General features: G+C 41.9%; 1 protein-coding gene across 2 annotated transcripts; it reads left to right on the plus strand.

Moving 5' to 3' along the window:
- Positions 1–306: 306 nt before the first annotated feature.
- On the plus strand, positions 307–20,844 carry LOC108257253 (junction plakoglobin). Of its 2 annotated transcripts, none has more exons than XM_053675305.1 (16): positions 307–469; positions 5,046–5,097; positions 5,239–5,385; positions 5,479–5,720; positions 6,065–6,303; positions 7,054–7,255; positions 9,509–9,653; positions 9,756–9,859; positions 9,957–10,334; positions 14,668–14,814; positions 15,757–15,876; positions 16,260–16,410; positions 16,528–16,649; positions 16,877–16,922; positions 19,099–19,245; positions 19,404–20,844. In XM_053675305.1, the coding sequence occupies exons 2-15, from the start codon at positions 5,085–5,087 to the stop codon at positions 19,227–19,229; spliced, it is 2,187 nt and encodes a 728-aa protein (XP_053531280.1). In that variant the 5' UTR covers positions 307–469; positions 5,046–5,084; the 3' UTR covers positions 19,230–19,245; positions 19,404–20,844. The 2 variants fall into 2 exon arrangements, with proteins under 2 accessions (XP_053531280.1, XP_053531281.1); XM_053675306.1 differs by lacking the exon at positions 307–469 and adding an exon at positions 2,281–2,364.
- Positions 20,845–21,620: the final 776 nt, after the last annotated feature.

The following is a 21,620-nucleotide window of genomic DNA, read 5'->3' on the forward strand; positions in this document are numbered from 1 at the left end:
TTAATTACTGTGATCAATTCATAAAAATTAATTTACTTAAATTAATAAGTGACATCTCTGAAATTACCCATGATGCAATGCATATTACACTTAAATACTGTATGATTATATTACAGTAATTTCCTGGCCATTTTCGCAGTTATTTACTCTATAAACTGCAGTAAGGGTGTACCATGTACAGATGGTTTAAAGCCATTTAAAACCAATCCGAAAATTACCTGGTCACCATGACAACTGGCAGCGGTCCAAAAGCTTCCACACTACCGCAATAAACAGTATAAACAGGACAGCTTCTGATTGGTTTGATGGATAGGCCACGCCCACTTCTGCCAGTGCGAGGGAGGGAGAGAGAGAAAGAGAGAGAGAGGTCAGTGGTGTGAATGCGGCTGTGTGAGGTTCAGTGCATCAGCTGTGATATCGGTGATTATTGAAAAGGGAAAAAGCAGCGGGAGCGCGCGGACACTGAGAGGTAAACAAACAAACAAACAAACAACCAAACAAACAAACACAGCTGACCTCCTTTTATTCCTTGATCTCGGCTTTGATGTGCGCGCGTTCAGTGGTGTTCAGTGGCGCGTGATGGGCGTGATGTTCTCGCGCTGTGAATTCGCTCACATCTTCATCACATTACAATATTAATTTAAACAATGTCATTAAAATCCTCTCCTTCCGCCGCATTGAGCCGCGAGTTAAAGCGGAACCGCCGGGAAAAGCACGCAGAATAACCGTGTCACCGGTCTACTGCAAACTCGGAGCCGGTAGATACACACACACACACACACACACACACACACGCACAGAGACAGAGAGACTCACTCTCTCTCTCTCTCTCTCTCTCTCTCTCTCTCTCTCTCTCTCTCACACACACACACACACACACACACATACCACACACATACATACATACAAACACACACACTCTCACATACCTCACACACACACACATACACCACTACTGCTACATGTCAGGAAATATAACACCACCGAATTTATTCACTCATCTTGCAGCTCGAGTGCATCACCTGTCAGGTTTCAATGACAGGGAATCTTTATTTATTAGACACATTTAAGATTATTATTATTATTATTATTATTATTATTATTATTATTATTATTATTGTTGTTGTTGTTGTTGTTGTTATATTTAGTTATAAATAATTGAATATTGTTTAATATAATAATTGTAATATCTAATATATCATTTAATATTATGATCACAATTTCATTTCCACAAAATTTAGCAATTAAATATAATTGAATAATGAATGAAACAGTGCTTTGGGTCTTCTGCTCTTGTGGTCCATCTGCCTCATGTATTGTGCTGAGATGCTTTTCTGTTCACCACGGTGGTAAAAAGTGGTTATTTGAGGTACTGTACCTTCCTGCCAGCTCAAACAAGTCTGACCAGTCTCCTCTGATCCTCTCCGCCCACAGAACCGACACCCACCGCATTCTTTTAAATCTCTTTCACACCATTCTGTATAAACTCTACAGACTGTTGTATGTGAAAATCCCACAAGGTCAGAAGCTTCTGAGATATGTAGACCAGCCCATCTTACTCACTATGATCAAGTCACTGAAATGATGGATCTCATGGTTTCAGCCTGTAGTTTTATTGCAGCAGCACCACTCTGGTATCAGTTAAAATCCAAACATTTCATTAAACCATAAAAGACAAACATCTTACTAGAGTGACTGACCTTTTGAAGAAGATGCAGAGGTTCTTCCCTTTGTTGCTCAGCCAGGGCTTTAGAAGAAGAAGCCTTTATTTGTCATAAATACATTACAGCACAGTGAAATTCTTTTCTTCACACATCTCAGCTTGTTAGGAAGTTGGTGTTCAGAGCGTAGGGTCAGCGCTGATACAGCGCCCCCTGGAGGAGAGAGGGTTAAGGTTCTTACTCAAGAGCCCAACAGTGTCAGCTCAGGCTTGAACTTCTGACCTTTTGATCAGTGACCCAGAGTAACCTTTAACCGTTGAGCCACCACTGACTGCCCTTCAGTAAATGGGTTCAGAGAGAGTTGAACCTAGGTTCACCCGAGCCATAATCAGACAAGTTATCCGTTGCACCACTGACCCACCTGTTTATGTGATCATGTACAGCACTAATGCATGTTTATACAGATATGTGTGTGCTATATTTACTAAACCAGTGCAAGAAAAGACAGAAGTGAACACTTCATATAAAAAAAATTAAAAGTGCTTCATGCTCATGAAAATATTTACGTGATCTGTGAACCTGAATAAACTGCTGAACTGAACTGAACCATTTGTGATGCAGGGTTCAGTGTTCAGGGATTGAGGATGGATTTAACAGAGGAAATGAGTTTCTGAATCTCCTGACTCCTGGGTTTTGTTTAACGGTTGGTATTACCGTGTCACATTTAATTAACTTTAAAACTGTGCTCGATTATCGTGATTTGTAAAACTCGTGGTAAATGCTGTCCACACACCCAGCATGAGTCTGACACAGGTGCAGCGTTCAACATTGTTTTTTGAGCGTGAGAAGACGCTATGGTTAAAAACTGAACACATCTGATCAATTCAGCATGAGCCAAATGAGTCGGAGTCGCAGTACAGATCATCAGGAGTCAGATTTCTTTTATCACGTGAGAGAGTGAGGCGAGCTGACTGACGGGAAGAGCGAGGCAAGATGACTGACGGGAAGAGTGTACGAGATGACTGACGGGAAGAATGTGGCGAGATGACTGAAGGGAATAGTGTATGAGATGACTGACGGGAAGAGTGTACCAGATGACTGACGGGAAGAGTGCGGCGAGATGACTGACGGGAAGAGTGTACCAGATGACTGACGGGAAGAATGTGGCGAGATGACTGACGGGAATAGTGTATGAGATGACTGACGGGAAGAGTGTACGAGATGACTGACGGGAAGAGTGTACCAGATGACTGACGGGAAGAGTGTACCAGATGACTGACGGGAAGAGTGTGCCAGATGACTGACGGGAAGAATGTGGCGAGATGACTGACGGGAAGAATGTGGCGAGATGACTGACGGGAAGAGTGTACGAGATGACTGACGGGAAGAGTGTACGAGATGACTGACGGGAAGAGTGTACGAGATGACTGACGGGAAGAGTGTACCAGATGACTGACGGGAAGAGTGCGGCGAGATGACTGACGGGAAGAGTGCGGCGAGATGACTGACGGGAAGAGTGTACCAGATGATTGACGGGAAGAGCGAGGCGAGCTGACCAACGGGAAGAGTGTACGAGATGACTGACAGGTAGAGTGAGGCGAGCTGACCGACGGGAAGAGTGTACGAGATGACTGACGGGTAGAGTGAGGCGAGCTGACCGACGGGAAGAGTGTACGAGATGACTGACGGGTAGAGTGAGGCGAGCTGACTGACGGGAAGAGTGAGGCGAGCTGACTGACGGGTAGAGCGAGGTGAGCTGACTGACGTGTAGAGCGAGGCGAGCTGACTGACGGGAAGAGTGAGGCGAGCTGACTGACGGGAAGAGCGAGGCGAGCTGATTGATGGGAAGAGTGTACGAGCTGACTGACGGGAAGAGCGAGGCGAGCCGATTGACGGGAAGAGTGTACGAGCTGACTGACGGGACAATTGCCCTCCGAATTGCTGCGAAATTCGAAAGTGGAAGTTGAATGCGAGCAGCGGCACGGCATTCTTAAGCGATTTAAAAGCGAGAGGGGAAAAGCGCCAATGAAGCACCAATACTCCCTTTCACCGCAACTTTCTTCAGACAGGGTTCCCATCTTCTATTAAGTTTCCCTTAATCCAAATCCACAACATTACCACACTTCGGATTTGGTCCTCGGGGAAGGTTAGAAATTCTCCCGACCGCCTTCTGCCATGTTCCCTAACTGAACTAAATGATCACAGTGAGCCAAGTGACAACCGTCCATCACTTTATAATCAAATATACACCCTGTTTAAATGATTTCCGTGTGTGTATCAGTACTTTTTGTACATTTTTAACAATACAGTGATAATACTGAGAACCGCGATAGTTTTGGTCATGATAATCGTGATATGAAATTTTCATACCGTCACATCTCTACTAACTACACAATAACAACACGGCTTGTGTTTAATGTTCGTTCCTAAATGAAAGTCACAATTTGTAATCTCCTCCAGGTTAGTGCTTAAATATTCAGCTTCTAGTTGTAACACCTTTGAAGTGAGAGATAACGGGATAATGATGCTTGAGGCTTTTCCTGAGAGAAGAACGATTCTGCTTTAAAGTACAGAAGTGATTTGAGATGCTGAAATACAAAACAGGGATGAAAAGGAGGCTACAGCATGAGCAGCTGTAACATCAAGATTTCTTAAAAATGTTCAGAATATAAACTGGACTTTGCCTCAGTGCCATTTGGAGCGATCACTAAAACTCCTCCACCATCTTGCTGATGGAAACACAACATTGACTCTGAACACAGGACGCTCAGGAGGTTTATTTTACCAGCTTTGTAAGTGCAAATGAATTCTCACTGTAAATCTGCTACTCGAGGCCGTTGTTTTGTTATTATTAGACAGTAAGTGAGTAAGAGTGAGTGTGAAATCTGTGCAGCCATCAGCAGCAGGATAAAGTCTGTGTTAATTAATGGAGCTCAAAGTTATAAAGTAAGAATTGATTTGTATAAACACTAATCGATCACACTGCAGGGTTTATGAAGGCCATACACTCTCACTGAAGGAGCCACAATGCTGGTTACTCTTCATTCAGAAATAAACTGAAAAAATCACATTTATATTACAGCAGAGCAAACCAGACTGTGTTAGTGTATAGGCTGTGTTCTATTCATGCACACTAACACTAGACCAGAGAGATGTTCATTCTGACCTGCAGAGTGTAGAGATTAGACTTCATACTGTTACGCTGTAATGACTGTTATACCAGTTTAATATTTAAAGACAATTTATATATTTAAATTTTTTTAATAACATTATTGTTTTTCCCCCCATCATGTTTATTTCCCAGCTGCTGCAGGATTTGCTTCAAGAAGTGCAATACAGTTTTCTGTTCTGTTTCCAATCAAGTGTGTTTACTGTGTGTTTCAGATTGGATAGGAGGACAGAGGAACAGGAGGACAGGGGAACATGTCCATGCCAAGTATATTATACAAAACTCTCATTTCAGAGAGACACATAGATCACTTTTGCTTTATTCACAGTAATTGATAATTAATTGTTAATTGTTATAATTAACTGTGATGGTATGTGTGTGTCTGTGTGTGTGTGTGTGTGTGTGTAGTAAGTGAAGCGGAGGTGAAGGTAGCTGAATGGCAGAAGACGTATTACGCGGCCGATTCTGGCATCCAATCAGGAGCCACAACTGTAAACGATGAGGACCAATCAGAGATCAATGCCAAAACTTTTACCGTGGAGGACTGTAGTGCAGGTATGCTAACACAGATTTGCTCTCTATGCTAGCAGTTAGCGATTTCTGTTAGCAAGTTTGGCTGGAACACTCAGCTGCTGCTAATTTCCTCAGATTTTGACGCGCAGTTGGTTCTGACCCGAGCTCAGCGTGTCCGGGCGGCCATGTTTCCCGAGACCTTAGCAGAGCGTGAGACGTTAGCACTGAGTGACTCACAGTCCAATGTTCAGCGTCTGACTGAACCGTCACACCTCCTGAACAACGCCATTGTTCACCTGATCAACTACCAGGATGATGCTGAGCTTGCCAAACGCGCAATGCCAGAGCTCATCAAACTGCTGACTGACGATGACCAGGTATACGCTAATCAACTACACCCTAATCTAGTACATGCTAATGTACTACATGTTAATCAGAAGCAGAAAGAAAAGTAAAAAGAAAAAACTTCTATTTGTTTAAGAAATTTAGCCAAAACTCAGTTAGCATTGGGCAAAATATTGCTGCATGAAAACTGCATTTTAAAATTGAAATATTTATTAGCATACTGCACTTTAGCTAAAACTGTTACTAGCACAAGACAGTTTGGATGTGGGTGTATACTGTACCAATAGGGGTCAAGCTCATATTAGCAATTGTGGATGAAAGTATATTAGCGATTACCAAAAAGCTTGCTAAGCAGCGCTAATGGTCCTGTACTCAGGTGGTGGTGAGGAAGGCGGCTCTGATCGTGAGCCGTCTGGTTCGTAATGACGCTTCTCGCCATGTGATGATGCAGTCAGCGGTGATGATGTCAGCGGTACTGCGGGTGATGCAGAGCTCAAGCGACATGGAAACGATTCGCTGCATGGCCAGCATCCTGCACTGCCTGTCGCACCACCACCAGGGGCTGAACGCCATCTTCACTGCCGGGGGCATTCCTGCACTCATCCACATGCTCAGGTAAAACACTGATGTTCATCTCACGGCACAGGGACAGACACGGACACTGAAACAGAACTGGTTCTACAAAAGGTCTTCATACTGTTCAGGTACAATTTTTGACACTACCTCACACATACAAGCAAGCTCTTTTTGGTCAGAGTAAGGTCCTGAGGGTAAGAACCGTGTGTTCTAGTTAATTTTTCCTGTCACCATGACATCATCATTTGCCACAAATTGGTGCAAATTACGTGGTGTTGCTGCTCAGTAAAAACATACTCCCTGACTAAGTGAGTGACTTTACCGTGTCACCTCGGTGTTCGAGATTAAATGCAACAGGAATGAGGTGAGAAAAACCCATATCTTTCTGAAAAATGAAAAAAAGCCCCCTTTTGGACGTTTCAAATAATAACCGACACTGCGAAACCCTCCAGCTCTCTGTACTGACTTTGTTTCCCAAACAACTTCCATCCTGGTTGGAAGCTTATTTTAACCTGAAAGAACCATAAATGAAACATCAAACTTTGGATTTTCACGGTTTGAGTTCTGATTAATTGAAAATGCTCATTTTAAAATTAGCTTTCAATGGAACCAACAAACCATTACCAAATACCATTTATATACCTTTATTCAAACAGAAAACTGAAATTGTCCCACTGGAACCTTTGGTTCTGGACCAGATCATAACTGTTCCTCGGTTCTCTCGGTTCTGCTGGTGAGTAGATGCCGCTCTACTCTCTTATCGTCTTTCATTCCTTCTCTCTGTGTCAGTTCTCCAGTGGAGGCGGTGTTATTTTACTCCATCACTACACTACATAACCTCCTGCTCCACCAGGATGGCTCCAAGATGGCAGTACGAATGTGTGACGGTCTGCAGAAGATTGTTCCTCTGCTCAAACACACAAACCCAAAGTTCCTCGCTATCACCACCGACTGCCTGCAGATCCTCTCCTATGCCAACCAGGAGAGTAAGGTGTGTGTGTGTGTGTGTGTGTGTGTGTTTACACGCCTTCTTATTTTCTTCATGTCTTTGTTTTCTGTCTCTCTTCCACTTTTGGAAGCTGGCCTATGATTGCAGATGCCTGAAACTTTACGGAAGCAGCATGTTATCACGTCAGTCCTATAACTGGATTCCACTAACTTGTATTTTCTGATGGTGTACTCTGTCTATTAGCCATGTAAAACCCTGGCTCACGCCATCTTTTCATTTCTGTCTGTTGGATCGTACCATCCCTGGGATTTTGCCAGAGTCATTGGATCAGTCTTGTATAAGCATGCGTTATTCACTATATTATTCCTTCTTGAATTTCATCCTGTCTTCTGTTATATTTATTGCCCTGGATCGTACCCTCCATTGTGTTATGCCTTCTGTTGGATCATGCTGTCTATTCATGACATCCATGAGATCATCTCATTATTCACACAATGACATCCATGAGATCTTACCATCCAATCATGTCACATGTTGGAGCTCACCACCTGTGGTTCCTTTTCATACTTCCAGGTTCTAGATGTCATCGTAGTAATGAAGTGTGAAAAGGGTCTATTCCTCTCCCAGTCCAAAAGACATGCACTGTTTGATTGGCATTTCACAATTGTCCGTAGTGTGTGAATGTGTGTGTGTGATTGTGCCCTCAGATGGGTTTGGGAGCCTGGTCCAGAGTGTCCCCTGCCCCGTGCCCCAAGTTCCCTGGGATAGGCTCCACGCGGCCCTGTGTAGGATAAGAAAACAGTACAGAAAATGCATGGATGGACAGACAGATTTAATAAATTCCAGGGGAGTTGAATACTTTTGCAAGCCACTGTATGTCTGACCTAACTATCATTAAAGAAATATATGACATCAGTTTCACATAATTGTTAGGGATGCCACTGAAAAATGTCAGCTGATATCATTCAAAAACTGTACTTTCAATTTTGGGCTGAAAGAGTTTTTACTTATTATTTTTTAATAGAAAAAAAAATGATTAAAGATTAAAAAAAAATTAAATAGACCTATAATGAGAATTCAAATCTAATTAAAGTTGCAAGCAGCGATGAGCGGGCCCTCTCACCCGGGTGCACGTTGGGGCTGCCCTGCCAGGAGAATTTTTTTAGCACTTTATAGCTCTTATATGTTGTTAGGAGTGTATTACAATGTAAAATGTATCATTTCCTGTTGCCAGCAGGTGGCGCTATGACTAATACTGAATCTTGGCATGTACATGTCTTCAGGCAGGGACTTTTATCAAACTTGTGAAGTTTGGAGCAGATTGGACATTTAATGTTTGAGTTATAACAACTTACTTTTTCGTGGCGAAACATCGAAATTTGTGAGACCACCACGCCCATGCCGTGCAGCGAAAACTCAAAAGCTTCACAATTTAGCATCGTCAAGGTCTTTTGATGAGACTGACCAAATATGATGCCGATCTGATGAAATCTCTAGGAGGAGTTCGTTAAAGTACGAGGCCTGGAAATGGCAAAAAAAATGGAGCAAAAATTTAAGAGAAAAATCAAAATAGCTGACTTCCTGTTGAGTTTAGGGTATGGGTTCAAGAGACCTTTTCATACGTATTGGCATCTTACACATGTTTACCGAATTTCGTACATGTAGGTGAAGCATAGTGCAAGGCACGTCTGTGAAATTTTGTAGGTGGCGCTATCGAGCCATTTTGCCACAGTCAATTCTGGAACCCCATCAGATGTAAATTTTCACCGGTTCTGACGCGTCTGCAAAGTTTTGTGAATTTCTGGGTATGTTTAGGCCCTCTAAAATTCATTTCGGAAAAGAAGAAGAAGAAGAAGAAACGGAGAAGATCCAATAGGGCTTCACACCAGCGGTGCTCAGGCCCTAACTAGCATTGCTGTCCAGTGATGGTACATGGGACATTAGACAAGTAAATTGTATCAGGATTTTCCAGTTAATAATAGAGTGTTTAATGTGAAAAATTCCACTTAATTTGGTTTTGCTGATGAAACCTCTCACCCAGTGCTTAAACAAGAGGTCAGGTGGCTCAGAGGTGACCACTGAAGTTCCTTTTCCACACTAATCAGATAATACATCCGGAGGTAAAGAAGATTCTCAGGGCTGGATAACGCTTTCACTAACATGTCCAGATGAGGCGTAACCATGAACTCATTAGCCCTGATGGTCAGCCCTCATCAGCCTAAACTTTCAGTTTGCCTTCGACACAATTGTTTTTGGTTTGTCCTAGTAAGTGATTTTTTTTGTGTGTGTGTGTAGCTGATCATCTTGGCAAGTGGAGGTCCCGAGAGTTTAGTGTCCATCATGAAGAACTATAACTATGAGAAGCTGCTGTGGACAACCAGCAGAGTGCTGAAGGTGCTGTCAGTGTGTCCCAGCAACAAACCCGCCATCGTCAGTGCAGGTGTGTTCATTTTATTACTTTCTTTCTTTCTTTTCAATCCGTAGAAGAAACTGACCCCCTGGTTCTTGCTCTACGCTTTCGGTTCTTGGTATGTTTTTGCAGGGGGCATGCAGGCTCTCTCTCTGCACCTGACCGGTTCTAGTGCTCGTCTCGTTCAGAACTGCCTCTGGACTCTGAGGAACCTGAGTGATGCTGCCACCAAACAGGTGGGTCACTGTATTTATATCTGGTGACAAGTGATAGTCCTAAGTCTGTCCTAACGTTTCACTGAGACTGATGATCTGTAGTCCTGTCTCTCTTCAGGAAGGTCTGGACTCTCTACTCCACATCCTCGTGACTCAGCTTGGCTCAGATGATGTTAACATTCTGACATGTGCTACAGGAATCCTCTCTAACCTGACGTGTAATAACGCACGTAATAAGTCATTGGTAGTGCAGCGTGGCGGTGTGGAGGCACTTATCAACGCTCTTTTGCGAACCACTGTGAATCAGGACGAGGCCGAGCTGGCCATATGTGCCGCGGTGAATCAGGACGTGGCCGAGCCGGCTGTATGCGCCCTACGCCACCTCACTGGCCGCCACCCACTCGCCCAGACAGCGCAGAATGAAGTGCGAGTTCACTATGGCGTCCCAGTCGTCATTAAGCTGCTGGGACAGCAACACTACTGGCCTGTCGTCAAGGTAAATGTGCCAAAGTGCAAAAGGTAATTTCCTGGTTAATGCCACTCTGATGCCAGTTTGTTTGGTGGAAGTTGATTTTTTTTAGGTTTGCAGTCTGTCACTGTGTTTGAGGTTATGAGTAGAGGTCAGGAAGTGGCTCAGGACCAAAAAAAGTCCCAGATTTTCAGTGTGGACCCCACTGTAGGTGTTTCTCTTTTCCAGATGAGTCAGAATAGTGTGAAGAACAACAGAGATGGTCTTGTCTGAGAGGTTGCATTGGTAGGCGAACTGTAACAGATCTGTAATGGAAGGAATATTGCCGTTTATGAAGGACATAACCAGTTGTTCCAGGCACTTCATCATAACAGATGGAGCAATAGATCAATAAACACTGTCCTGTAAGAGGTCATTTCTTTGGTAGTGGAACAATGGACTTTTTCTTTAGAAAATATTGAAAGATGTGTACAAAGACCTGGGACAGCTGACACACACAGGATCTGAGGACACATGGTGAAATTCCCTCAAGGCCTTGGGCTTTATTTACTTGCTTGAATAATTTGTACACATCAGCATTGGTAACCTGGAATGCTGTTCCATCGTTCAGGAGCTTCGCTGCAGTAGTCTGGTTTGAATTCTCAAATTGAGCATAGAAGCGTCACGAAGAGGAGATGGGTGAGATTTGTATTCTGCGATTGTTTGTAGTCCTTGCCACACGCATCGCTGATCAGTGCCACTGTATTTGTCTGTTAAATTTGTTGCTGTATAAATTTTCGGCAGACTTAATGGACTTCTATAGATAATAATTGGATTTTTTGTAGCTGTCTTCTCACCTGAGAGAATGACTGATGTCCTGTCTCTCAGACACATGAGAACTACAGGGTTATCCATGTCTTCTGGTTGGGGTGAGAATGAATGATCCTGGAAGGAACACTGACATAATCCAGAACTCACTCGACATATTCCTTCCAGTCATCAGAAGAAGACTGAAAGATGGACCAGTCCTGGAGTTTGAACTCATGTTCTTTATTCCAGCAGTGTATTATCCTTTCAGTTTGCAGTCACTGTTTCAGTTTCTGTGTAGATGCAGGAAGCAGTACCAGATATTTATTTTTTCCGTCTCATTGGATATGTAACATGCTGATAGTATTTTGCTAACATGGTTTTCAGGTTGCAGTGATTGAAATTTCCCATAATCACTGAGAGAGCATCTGGGTGTCAAGGTTTACAAATGGGCTGTGCACAGCTTGTCCAGAACTTGGTTAGCGTTAGCATCTGTGAAACTGTTTTAACATCGGTGCATCACTTATTGTTGATAAAGAAGCGCATGCCACCACCTTTAGCTTTACCAGTAGCCTCCACACAGCGCTCTAGCCGGTACAGAGAGAACCCACTTGGTGTAATAGTGCTGTCCAGGGGATCTGTGAGTTTATCCGGCGGTGAAGTTCATCCAGTTTGAACATTAGTGAGCATAATGCTGAGGGGGGTGACGTGAGTGGGATGCCATCACAGCCTGAACAAAAAGCCATCATGTCAGGCTTTCCATTTGTCTGCTGTTGTTTGTGGAGATTGAAGAGGTCCATAGAATATCCTGTGGTAATCTGTGAGGTTGTGAATTACTCAGGAATGCAGAGCTGAGGTCATACAAAGCCTGGTGATCATATATTACTTCTGTAGATGATTCACACAGACGTAGTAAACAAAACAACAATGTGACATAAATAAAAACAAACAGTTTGTGAGGAGCTGCATGTAACATCTTGCTATAGTATGGCACTATTTCTCAGAACCTTACATTCCCCAGTATTTAATACTTAAGTGACTAATAAATACGGGCGGTGGTAGAGTGGGGTGTCCACTAATCATAGGGTTGGCGGTTCGATTCTCTACTCACATGATTCCACATGATTCCACATGCCGAAGTGTCCTTGGGCAAGACACTGAACCCCAAGTTGCTCATTGGAGGGTGTGTGTGTGTGTGTGAATGAGAAACAATGTAAAGTGCTTTGTAGAACCGCTAAGGTTAAAAGGCGCTAAGTGCAGACCGTTTACCCTTCACTGTATGTTGTTGTTACAGTAAAATAATCAACAATAGTTACTAACTCAACAGCTTTACCAGCACGTCCGCAAGTCTTTTATTCCTCTTATACCAGAGGAATTTGCCAATCATTTTTTGTTACTCAAACAACACATCATACTTATATTTATATATAATAATAGACATATATTATACATTAATATATATATGTATATTATACATAATATACATATAACTATATATTTATAGTTACATTTAATGAAACAAGTTCCTGTTGTCCTGTTATAGCTAATATACATAATGAGTCTATAATAATCACATATACATTACAGCACAGTGAAATTCTTTTCCTCACACATCCTAGCATGTTAGGGTCAGAGGGCAGGGTCAGCCACGATACAGCGCCCCCTGGAGCAGAGAGGGTCGGGGGTTCAGGCCCCAGCACTGCATAGCTGCCACTGTTGGGCCCTTGAGCAAGGCCCTTAACCCTCTCTGCCTTTATTAAGTTTTTATTAAGGGCCCAACACTGGCAGCTTGACAGTGCTGAGGCTTGAACCCCCGACCTTCTGATCAGTAACCCAGATGCTTTCTTTATTCTCTCTTTATCCTCGCTTTATCCTCTCTTTATTCCCTCTCTTTATTTTCTCTCTTTATTCTCTCTTTATTCTGTCTCTTTATTCTCTCTCTTCATTCTCTCTCTCTTCATTCTCTCTCTCTTTTTATTCTCTCTCTTTATTCTCTCTTTATTTTCTCTCTTTATTCTCTCTTTATTCTCTCTCTTTATCCTCTCTTTATTCTCTCTCTTTATTCTCTCTTTATTCTCTCTCTTTATCCTCTCTTTATTCTCTCTCTTTATTCTCTCACTTTATTCTCTCTTTATTCTCTCTCTCTTTATCCTCTCTTTATTCTCTCCTCTTTATGCCCTCTCTCTTTCTTCTCTTTTTTTATGCCCTCTCTCTTTATTCTCTCTCTTTCTTCTCTCTTTATTCCTTCTATTTATTCGCTCGCTCTTTATTCTCTCTTTCTTTATTCTCTCTCTTTATTCCCTCTCTTTATTCCTTCTCTTTATTCTCTCTCTCTTTATTCCCTCTCTTTATTCCTTCTCTTTATTCTCTCTCTCTTTATTCTTTCTTTATTCTCTCTCTTGAAGTTAATAAATCCACAAAAAATAAACACAGACTGTTATGTTCTAGAGAAACAGCAAACCTGGGATGAAAGCCAAATCTGCACATCCCTCAGACATGAAAACACACACACACACACACACACACACACACACACACACACACACACACACACACACACACACACACACACACAGTGGTCTTGTTTAGCCTTTAGTGCTGTAATAATTTGCACTATATACAGTTCGAATAAATAAGCGTCTTATATTACTTACTTTCTTATTTGATCTAAAAATATGTCAGACTGCAGGAATAAAACTGTTTACACTCAATTTAAGGAACTAATTCATCATCAGAGCTTTAAATAAACTCTGTGTTTAAGGTTATTATCTTCAGTTCGTTCACCCACGGTGCTTATTCACTTTGCCTTTCAGGTTTTGAGGTAAAAAGAAATGCATTATGATTGCATCCATTTCCAGATTTTCAGGCCCAAAATAAAAATCCTATTTCATATTCATTTCATGCTGGATCAAAAATATCCTCATCTTCACCCCCCACCTCCTCCTCATCCTCCTCCTCATCCTCCTCCTCCTCATCATCATCATCCTGCTTTTTAATTTAATTTTTAATTCCTGTTGAAATCTTAACTCACTGTGTCCCTGTCCCTCTGTGGCTGGAGGACTCTTAAACGCATCGCTTCCTGCTCAATTGCATCAGTGCAACGAAGCGTAAATCTCTCTGTGTGTGTGCGTGTGTGTGTTCTACATAAGTGTATACATCCAGAAACACTCATCTTTTTGCTCCCTGTATGTGGTTCTGACACGATGGTGAAATGAATGTGAATAAATATTAAATCAGAGATATTTCAGTACATATGCACAAGCAATAAATAAGGACATTATAATGAGATTCAAATAAGGACATTCAAATAAGGACATTATAATGAGGTTAAAGTGAGGATTTCCAGTCAGTGCCTTTATTGACCACCTGGGGGAGACACATGCTGACTTTACATGCTTCTCAGATTGACTCGTGTAAATGTGTGACTTTAATGACTTTTTCCTAGTGCATGGAGTTTTAAAAACTGAAACGGAACAAAAGTACAACTTGATTGAAATGTTGAGTCTTTTTAATAGAATCTGGGACATGTGTGAATACAATCATATTCCATGTTTTCCACTTCCTGTTCCTGTAGGCCATCGTTGGTCTGATCCGTAATTTGGCACTCTGTCCAGCCAATCAGGCGCCTCTAAGGGAGGCAGGTGCAATACCGCGATTGGTTAACCTGCTTTTGAAGGCTCATCAGGACCTACAAAGACTCAGCACACAGAACACCTACCAGGTAATCAAACAATCCAGTAATGAGGTCATAATCAGGTAACAAGCCCATAACAAGTCCATTATCAGATAATGAGTTGGTCATCAGGGAACGAGTCAGTTATCAGGGAATGTGTCCATCGTCATGTAACAATCTATTCATCACTTAAAGGGACACTCGGGCCAAAATCTAAAAACCATAACCAGCAATACTTCTGTTGTAAACATGCCTACTCGCGTCTTACAGCGGTCTGGCATGTTCTTGGACTTTCCGTGTTGTGTTGTTCCGACTTGCCTTCAGGTGAATTTTCTCAGTCGGGAAATTATTTTTCTGATTATTCTGACACCACATGAATGCAGTATAATTTAACTAGCGATCACGTGCGGTGATGATGCTCCTTACGTCCGTTTCGGAGCACCAGAGGGCAAATATTTCAATCAAAAGCTCAGGCATTTAAGTGGCACCGAAATCTGTGTTCTGATTCGGTCCGGTACAAATCGGTCATATAGGTTTCTGTGTACCTAACCCTAGAACCCTAGTCCAAGGTAGACGTCAGAGTCTCATGACTTAGATTCAGATGGATCACAGTAGGAATTCCCAGTGATTGAATGACATATTGGTGTATTGCATTATGGGTATCATAGAGTTCAGGTGAAAACATGGATAGCCATCCTTACCGAATACTACATACCATGACAAATGATATATTAAATTCTAGTTTTAACAAATCTGTCATCACATAACAAGCTCATCCTCAGGTACACATCCTGTCATCATGAGTGCGTTATCAGGTAACGAGCGCATCATCACATAACGAGCCCATCATCAGGAAACCGTTGTATTCATTCTCTTACTGTCACTACCTTGGAAGGAGACTGTAAACGTCGTCAGTTTTAAAGCCGCATCTGTACTCTTTAAATAAAGTTACTCTCGTTGTCTCTCCATCTTTCTCTCTCGCTCCCTCAGGATGGAGTTAGTATGGAGGAAATAGTAGAAGGCTGCACTGGAGCATTACACATTTTGGCCAGGGATCCGATTAACCGCAGTGAAATCTCCAACATGCAGACCATCCCTCTGTTTGTACAGGTGAGGACCAAATGTCTGAATCATGGTATTAAAATGTTACCGTGTCTCTTTTTGTCTCACTCTCTCCCCGTGGCTCTCTGTCTCTCCGTCTCACTCTCTCCCCATGGCTCTCTGTCTCGCTTTCTCCCCGTGGCTCTCTGTCTCACTCTCTCCCCATGGCTCTCTGTCTCACTCTCTCCTCATGGCTCTCTGTCTCTCTGTCTCACTCTCTCCCCGTGGCTCTCTGTCTCTCTGTCTCACTCTCTCCCCATGGCTCTCTGTCTTACTTTCTCCCCGTGGCTCTCTGTCTCACTCTCTCCCCATGGCTCTCTGTCTCTCTGTCTCACTCTCTCCCCATGTCTCTCTGTCTCACTCTCTCCCCGCGGCTCTCTGTCTCTCTGTAGTTGTTATACTCGTGTGTTGAGAGCGTGCGGCGAGTCTCAGCTGGTGTTTTATGTGAACTCGCTCTGGATAAACACTCGGCCGAACTAATTGACGCTGAAGGAGCTTCTGCTCCACTGATGGAGCTACTGCACTCCACGAATGAAGGGATAGGTGAGTAACACACACACACACACACACACACACACACACACACACACACACACAGGGCCATCTAATTCAGACTTATGAATATGGTGTTTGTGTGTATGTGTATGTGTGTGTTCTCAGCCACCTATGCTGCCGCTGTGCTCTTCAGGATCTCAGAGGACAAAAACTCGGACTACAGGAAGAGAGTGTCAGTGGAGCTCACACACTCACTGTTCAAACACGACACACATGCCTGGGACATGGTGAGACACGACACACACACACACACACACACACACACACCCACACACACTCACACACACACACACACACACACGCACACAGAATCTCTATTTGATAATGTACATATCTGAAATTGTGGAAAGAGAGCTGTTTATGTGTAATCTTTTTTAAAAGACAGTGCTGTGTCTCTGTGTGTGTGTGTGTGTGTGTGTGTGTGTGTGTGTGTGTGTGTGTGTGCTCCCTGCAGGCGCCACACAGTACAATGACCCTCGATCATGGTTACATACAGGATGGTAAAAACACACACACACACACACACTTTCTCTCTCTGTAGAGGGTGTGTCCTTTCTGTGTTCAGTTCGGTTCAGTTCAGTTTTATTTGTGTAGCGTGTTTAACAGTGCACATTGTCCCAGAGCAGCTTCCCTACCAGACGATATGAAGAGAAACTTTGAGAGGAACCAGACTCAAAAGGGAAAGAATGTTTATGAAGACTTCTGAATTCATTCTGCTGCTACCATCATGATTTCCATCATTCATTAATTCAATTCAGTTCAGTTCAGTGTTATTAGTACAGCGTGTTTAACAGTGGACATTGTCCCAGAAATATATAAATACAGGATATAGATGTTAAATGTATGAATTTATCTCTAATGAGCAGCCAGAGGTGACGGTGGTGAGGAAAAACTCCCTGAGACAATATGAGGAAGAAACCTCGAGAGGAAACAGACTCAAAAGAAACCCGTACTCATCTGGGTGACACCGGATAGTGCGATTATAAATAAATACACCCCTTCTATAAATGTGCTAATTCTACATGCTCAAATAGTGCAGTTGTGTAAGCAGGAAATTCATTACAGTTTCTACATGAAGTCTGTTTTGATGAACTTCTCCACTGGTCACTGATGGAGACTCGAGTGCAGAACTGTTTGTGGTGATTGTAGTGCTAAAGCTATCACAGCATAACTGTTCATATGAACTGAGGTCCAAAGCATCTTTATGGTGTTTAAGTGGAACCGTCCTCAGTAATCTCAGTGATCTTTAGTCTGCACCATGTGGGACATCCTCAGCAGCAGCATGTGACTTCCAACTGATGAGAACTCCAACCAGAAGTAGGGCATCAGGATGGATCAGGCAGGTCCGGAGAGCAGAAGGGGTCAGGATCACTGGCATCTCAGGAGTATCATGAGTAGCGAGAGAGAGAGGGAGAGTGAGAGAGAGAGAGATTATTAGGTATGCTTATTGTCCTGTAATGGTTAAGAACAATATAGTGTGTGTGAGTGAAAGCAGGGATTCCGGCAAGACTAGCTACGACATCATAACTAAAAGGGAGAAGAAGAAGGAAACAAGAGAAAGCTCTTCCCTCTGCTGTAGCCTTCACTATTCCAGGTACAGACAAATAGCCTGCAACTTTTGATGGAAGTAGGCATGGCAGATCATAAAAAAACCTAAAGTTCTCTCGGGTACTGAGGCACGAGACCGTTTAGTGCTTTATAGGTTAATAATAGTGTTTTATAGTCAATGTGAGATTTCACTGGGAGCCAATGCAGTGTGGATAAGATCGGGGTGATGTGGTCGTATCTTCTGGTTCTAGTTAGGACTCTAGCAGCTGCATTCTGGATTAACTGGAGTTTGTTTATGCTCCTACAGGAACATCCAGACAGTAAGGCATTACAGTAATCTAGTCTAGAGGTGAAGAAAGCATGAACTAATATTTCTGCATCATGTAGTGACAATATATTTCTTATATTAGAAATATTTCTGAGATGAAAGAAGACTATCCTAGTAATATTATCTACATGAGCATCAAATGATAGACTGGAGTCAATAATCACTCCAAGGTCTTTTACTGCTGCACATGACGAAACAGAAAGTCCATCCAGAGTTACTGTGAGATCAGAAAGATTACTTCTAGCTACACGTGGGCCTAGTAGAAGTTCTTCTGTCTGATCAGAATTAAGTAAGAGGAAGTTAATAATCATCCGACATCTAATGTCCTTTACACAATCCTCAACTTTATTAAGCTGCTGTCTGTCGTCTGGCTTCGCTGAAACATACAGCTGTGTATCATCAGCATAACAGTGGAAGATAATTCCATGTTTACGAATAATTTGACCCAGAGGTAGCATATATAAAGTAAAGAGCAGTGGGCCTAAAACAGAACCCTGTGGAACACCAAATTTAACCTCGGTATGCGTGGAGAAGACATTTATATCTACGAACTGATAACGATCAGTATAATAAGACCAGTGCTGTCTCTGTGGTATGATGAGGTCTAAATCCGGACTGATATTTCATAAATGTTTTTCTTATGTAGGTACGAGCATAGCTGCTGTGCTACAACCTTTTCTAAGATGTTTATTCTGTCAGGATCTCTATAGGGGGCGTGTCCTCTATGTATGATTATTCTATCTGTTTCTCTATAGGGGGCGTGCCCTCTCTGTATGTTTATTCTGTCTGTATCTCTATAGGGGGCGTGTCCTCTCTGTATGTTTACTCGGACCTTCCTGTTGATGCTCTCCCTCTGGATACTGATGTCCATGAGCCATACATGTCAGAAATGACCTTTGACCCCCGACATGTTTACCCAGAACCACTTTAAAAGCACAGTTAGACAAGTAAGAACACAAGCACACACACACAGCTACATATACTGTATTAGTAAACCTGTATTAAACCAGCAAAATGTCCCCACATGATCAGCAACACTTTTATTACAAAAATAATATTTGTAATTTTTGTACATCAATAACTGATAGACTGTTTTATCATTTAGGTCAAATCAGTAAGCTGGAGGGTGATGGACACATGGATGTGGGGCTTGAGGACCTGTGGAGGTTACACTTAATGTGACATGCTGTTGGGGCCAAAATGTGAAATCCCCCCAAAATTTAAAATATAAAAAATATACAACTAAAAATCAGCCATTGGATAAGCAATAGTGGAGACATGTAAAGGTAGGGCTTAAGGACAAATGGGGATAGAGCTCCAGAACATGTGGAAGCAGGGCTTAAGGACATGTAGAGGGGTGACTTATGGTAATATGGAGGTGGAGCTTAATGTAGGTGTGGTGTGAGAACCTAGGAGTATGGCTTGATGCATATTTAGGTAAGGGCATGTGGAGTTGGAGTACAGGAGGCAGAACTTAAGGAACATGGAGACAGGACCTTATACTGAAGTTTCCCCTTTTCCCTGTGCTAATGATTTTGTTCCACTAAGAGAAGAAATGTTACTGTTGGAATCTGCATGTGTTTGTGTAAATAATTACATTTTTATATGAAGCGTTGTCATGTGAATGATGGCAACCGTAGTGTGTGTCCCGTGTGTGTGTGTGTGTGCGCGTGTTCAGCTCCTGGTCAGAAGATTTAAAAAATCGTTTATGCCCAACGTTATTTTACTGTGATAACTTTTACAGAAGCATATTAGTGTTTATTAGTCCTCCCTGTTGAAAAAAGACTCATCTTTAATGGTTTCCATTACATAATGGGTGTCAGCTTATTGGTTTCCATTATGTAATAGAAAACAGCTTAATGGTTTTCATCACATACTAGAAAGTAGCTTAATGATTTCCATTATGTAATGGGAATCAGGTTAATGTTTTCCATAAGGAATGTTCTGATTACTATTAAACACCACCAGAACCTAGTAGGACCTTCTTTCATGGCTCAGTGTTTATCATTAGAATACAATTTAAAAAGCCATCTGGAATCATTAGAAACAACATTAATCTACCATTACAGACCACCAGAAACACATGTAACTCATTAATAAACCATTACAGATCTTCAGCAGGGATTTAGCACTGGTGTGGAGAGTGTGTCATCATTTAAAACTGTTTGCTAAAGCTAGCTAGTATAAATTAGCTTGTATTATATAAGCTTGAAAAAGCTAATTAGCTAGCTATCTTTAAAAATGTGAAAGGCTAATTAACTTGCTAGCTTAAAAATGGCACATTAGCTAGCTAGCTTTTAAACAGCTCCTGTACTTATTAAAGTAAAAAAAAAAACTGGATGTCAGTATTGGTGATTGGATGACGCTCTGAGTTTAAATATTTGTATCATGTTAAAATAAATAAATAAAAACACCGCTGCACTGTTATATGGTGTTTAATGTGGCCCTGTTTGAAAACAGGAAGCCGTAAGCACATAACATTATGTACTGAGAAAAATCCTGAATATTTTATATACATGGTCAACATTTTTATAATAAAGTGTGAATTAAAGGGTCATGAGCATATTTGTATTTTGTATTTATTTATTTTATATGCTTTTGTATGTCAGAGCTCAAATTGATCAATAGATTTGTGACGATTTCGCCTGATGAAGTCCTGTGTTGAGGTGGAAGTGTGTTTTGGTTCATTGTCTTGCTGCATGATGAAGTTCCTCCTGATTCATTTAGATGAATTTTTCCGTAAATTGCCAGACAGAATGTTTATGAAGACTTCTGAATTCATTCTGCTGCTACCATCATGATATCCATTATCCATTAATTCAACTCGGTTCACTTCAGTGTTATTAGTACAGTGTGTTTAACAGTGGACATTGTCCCAGAGCAGCGTTACAGAAATATATACATTCAGGATATAGATGTTAAATGTATGTATTTATCTCTAATGAGCAGACAGAGGAGACGGTGGTGAGGAAAATCTCCCTGAGACGATATGAAGAAGAAACCTTGAGAGGAACCAGACTCCCATCCTCATCTGGGTGACACCGGATAGTGTGATTATAAATAAATACACCCCTTCCATAAATGTGCTAATACTACATGCTGAAATAGTGCAGTTGTATAAGCAGGAAATTCATCACAGTTTCTACATGAAGTCTGTTTTGTTGAACTTCTCCACTGGTCACTGATGGAGATTTGAGAGTAGTCATTGACCGCTGGGATTTTTAAAGCAATTTTACAGGAAAATATTAAGTAAAATTTACCACACATTTGAGATTGTGGTAATTGTAGTGCTAAAGCTATCTAAATGGTTTCTAAGTGTATC

Source organism: Ictalurus punctatus, chromosome 24 (assembly GCF_001660625.3).
Source record: "Ictalurus punctatus breed USDA103 chromosome 24, Coco_2.0, whole genome shotgun sequence".
NCBI lineage: Eukaryota > Metazoa > Chordata > Actinopteri > Siluriformes > Ictaluridae > Ictalurus > Ictalurus punctatus.

Excerpts from the sequence above, each read along its gene's own strand:
- LOC108257253 (XM_053675305.1), top strand. Across the intron at positions 6,304-7,053 it reads GCACTCATCCACATGCTCAG|TTCTCCAGTGGAGGCGGTGT; the intron begins GTAAAACACTGA and ends TCTCTGTGTCAG. Across the intron at positions 10,335-14,667 it reads ACTACTGGCCTGTCGTCAAG|GCCATCGTTGGTCTGATCCG; the intron begins GTAAATGTGCCA and ends CTGTTCCTGTAG.